The sequence below is a fragment of the Triticum urartu genome, chromosome 4A (genome assembly GCF_056163025.1).
Source record: "Triticum urartu cultivar PI428250 chromosome 4A, HENAU_Tu73, whole genome shotgun sequence".
Taxonomy (NCBI): Eukaryota; Viridiplantae; Streptophyta; class Magnoliopsida; order Poales; family Poaceae; genus Triticum; species Triticum urartu.
This window is the reverse complement of record NC_141876.1, coordinates 52163482-52166966: the sequence shown is the minus strand read 5'-3', so window position 1 is coordinate 52166966 and position 3485 is coordinate 52163482. Positions and strand designations below refer to the sequence as shown.

Sequence of the window (3485 nt, the reverse complement as noted above, 5' to 3'; positions counted from 1 at the left end):
CCTTGCGCCGTCGCTCAGGACGAACAGTCGCGCCGCCGCGATGTAGATCGGGGGAGAAAAGCGCCCCGACGCCATGGGTGACCCGCCTCACCTGATCTGGCGTGGGAGGGAAGAGAGCCTCCGCCGCCGTCATCAGCCGCCTAGGGCTTCGCCCGGTGACCTCCTCTAGTGGCGGCGGAGGGAAAGGGGAGGATGGACGTGCCCGGCGGCAGGGGCTAGGGTTTCCACCCGAGCCGCCCTAGCGGGAGGGCGACGCGGGATGATAAAACGTACTGTCTACGAGTCAAAGATATAAGGATTTTTTTTCTAGAAAATTTGTCTTACGAAAAGGAGTCGATATATATTTGATGTTTCTGTAACTTAAGTCGTCAGATTACACACATTGCAGCACAGCCACCGGAGATTTGTCCTAAAGCTTATAACCTCGACCGAGTTCCCAAATCCCAAGTTCCCAACAGCATAGAGATCAGCTAGCAATCTCCTGCATGACGACGAAAGCTGCAGCGCGCGCAGCCACCAAACGGGATCTCAGACGTGTTGCTCGCCATCTCGTCTGCCACCCCGGCGTTCATGCGGACCAATCCACTGATGCTCAAGGCGCCCTGCGGTCCCAGCGTCACTGGGTTCAGATCCGGTACGACTGCTGCTGGCTGTGGTGGTAGTGGTAGTGTTGGGCAGAGCGGTGCCGCGGCGGCGGCTTGTGTCGGTGGCGGCGGCGCCAAGCCCAGTGGCGCTGCCGGCGCGGCCGCGGGCGCCGCAGTTACAACAGTATGGGGAGCCTGGCTGCAGGTGCACGGGAAGAGCAGCCGCTGCATGCCGTAGCCGCCGCAGGATAACACCTGCAACAAATTGACATGTAGTAAGCCCGAGCCGTCCCCCGAGAGGAAATTCTGAATATACATGCGCACTTAGATTCAGAAGGCTAGAGAAAGTACCTGGATCTGTTGCTGGAGTGACTTCATGTACTCTATGGCATGGTCCAGTGTAGAGCATTGCTGATCGATCTGAGATTCAGTATTGTACGTGTAACTGCTTAGACTGTTAAGACAATTTAGGAGTGCCTGAAAAAAAAGGAGTGCCTGAAAGTACATGCATGATGAACGTTCAGTGGGCAAACCTGTTCAGATGAGTGCCTTTGTGCACCGCCGCTGCCTCTTGACGCCGCCGAGCATGGTAATACAGAGTCTTCCTCTTTCAACACGGAGTTCTTGCACGAAGAATCCTATTCATAATGTACGCCATATTAAATGGTTTTGCTACTTCCAAGTTGTAGGTTGCAGTTTGGAAAATGAGCAAATTTAGCAGAATCTTGCTGTAGACCATCCCGTAATACTACTATAACTATAATGGGACCAAATGGCATATTTTCTATATCTAAATCTTCTATATCTAAATAGCTAGCCCCCACTAACCTATTTCTCTCAACATGCAAGCATGACACCTCATCAAGCAACATGCATTAGAAAAGACCCATTTCAACATTCAATGAGTCATAGGAAAAGACTCACTTCAACATGCAAACATGCATGATATATTTAATAAATATTTTACAAAAATACAATAATCAAACACAAATAACAATATGTATTTTTAGTTAGCTCACATATTATTTCTTCAAATATTCTTATTTCCATAAAATTATTAATATCTTAGAAATATATTGCAAAATATTCCCGCAACAATGTGCGGGGCATCGTCTAGTTCAAATCAACAACTAAGTACTGTAAGAACATGTATCAAACCATCAGCTAGCTAATGTGTTGAAGAAAATGCATCAACTAATGCACAACCAGTAATAATGTGAGATAACACATCATCAGCACGGAAAAAAACTTAATATCCTACTACTACAGAAGGAAAATAAAACCATTGCAGGAATAAAAAACATCTACAATAGATAGAATTGCAGGACTATTTTGCAGAGAATTGCAGAAAAAAGAAGCAGAAAGGTATGGTGAAATTGCAGACACTTCAGATTAAAACTTTCACTATAGTTGCATGATCTGAGAAGTGCAAATTTAAGCTAACCAAGGTGCAATTTTAGGTGACTAGGATATTTTAGGCAACCAAGAATAGTAACTCTAATTAATTATAAAGGCGATTAAGAGTTAAAGAGTGGATTTTCTATAATTATCAAACCACATGAGAGTTGGGAATAGGTAATGTTTTACAACATACAATAACATAAGTACTCCCTCCGTTCACAAATATAAGATGTTTTAACCTTTTCAGATTTAAATGCATATAAACACAGTTCACTCATTTTCAGTCCGCATGTAGTTCATATTAAAATATATACAAAACAAAGGGAGTATCTTACAGAGATGCAACAGTTATTTTTTTCCATGATCACTGAACAAACAAAAATGAGAAACCTAGATTTTCGAAATGAAGACTGTTGACCAAACTTAGGTAATATAAAATAAAATCCCCTTAAAAAAAGACTTAGGTAATATAAATGGTTCAGACAATCTGAGCAACATATTGAACACGCATGCGTAAATAACCTGAGGTGCAGAGCTACCATGGCCTTCCCTCCACATCCTCCACAGCTCGCCCGCCGTCTCCTCGTCGGCCGTGGTGCCCATCCGCTGCTTCGGCCCAACGCTCGCAGTTGCTGCCTTGGCATTCACCGACGATAAATCATCAACCAACTGCGGGTAGCCGTGCGCGGCCGCAGCTCCGGCTGCGCAGGCACCGCTTTCCCCCTCTCGCCACAGCCTCCACCATTCCTCCACCGCCGCCGCGTCCTTTGGTCCACCTTCGGCCTTGCTCTTCTTCTTTCCAGGCGAAGAAGCGTCGTCGCTGTCGCTGCTCCGCTGGTCGAGAACGGGCTGCTCCACGGGGCAGCCGTCCCGCCACTGCAGCTCCAACAGCTCGGTTCTGCATGCTCGGCAACATATACATGTATCATCATCTAAGTGCCAACTAGTGTACTACCAGTACGTACTGCTGATCGATCTACAGTCTACATGATCCTACATTTTTATTGCGTACCTTTCGTCGCTCAGCTGAGAGGGGCCATCGCCGGTCGTGATCTTCCCTTGGCCCCCGGCGCCATGGCTGTCGTCACTGGAATCGTCGCCGGAGTACTCTGGCGCATAGTATTTCATCTCTCGTCGCCGGAGACAGATCGAGTTACTTCCGACGAACCAACCGATGGCATCTTATATACAGGAGTACGACTGTGAACCACTTACATATGGTAGGGAGGCATGCATGCATGCATGCACACGTATTGGGTGGCCCGGTCCAGGTGTGCATGCATGCACCAAAACACGGACGTGCCAATCCTATAGGGCACTAGCTAGCTGGTAGACGCATGGATTCGAGGATTCGACGAGATGACGATGAAGGGACCATGGGTGCACACGCATGATATCGACGATACCACGAGGACGATGCTACATGCGGCGCGCGGCGCCCGCACACGTGTACGTCCTTGGGGCTCCGGCCCCCGTGGGCGGGAGGTGGATCCATGGATG

The 3485-nt window shown here is 48.0% G+C and overlaps 1 protein-coding gene across 1 annotated transcript; it reads right to left on the bottom strand.

Annotated features, from left to right (window-relative positions):
* Positions 1-331: 331 nt before the first annotated feature.
* Positions 332-3169, bottom strand: LOC147974718 (uncharacterized). The gene is made up of 5 exons (XM_087519540.1): positions 2998-3169; positions 2508-2883; positions 1118-1222; positions 936-1004; positions 332-839 (listed from the first exon to the last, which is right to left on the bottom strand). Exons 1-5 carry the CDS (start codon positions 3111-3113, stop codon positions 471-473), a joined length of 1035 nt encoding a protein of 344 aa, XP_087375666.1. The 5' UTR covers positions 3114-3169; the 3' UTR covers positions 332-470.
* Between the last annotated feature and the right edge of the window lie 316 nt (positions 3170-3485).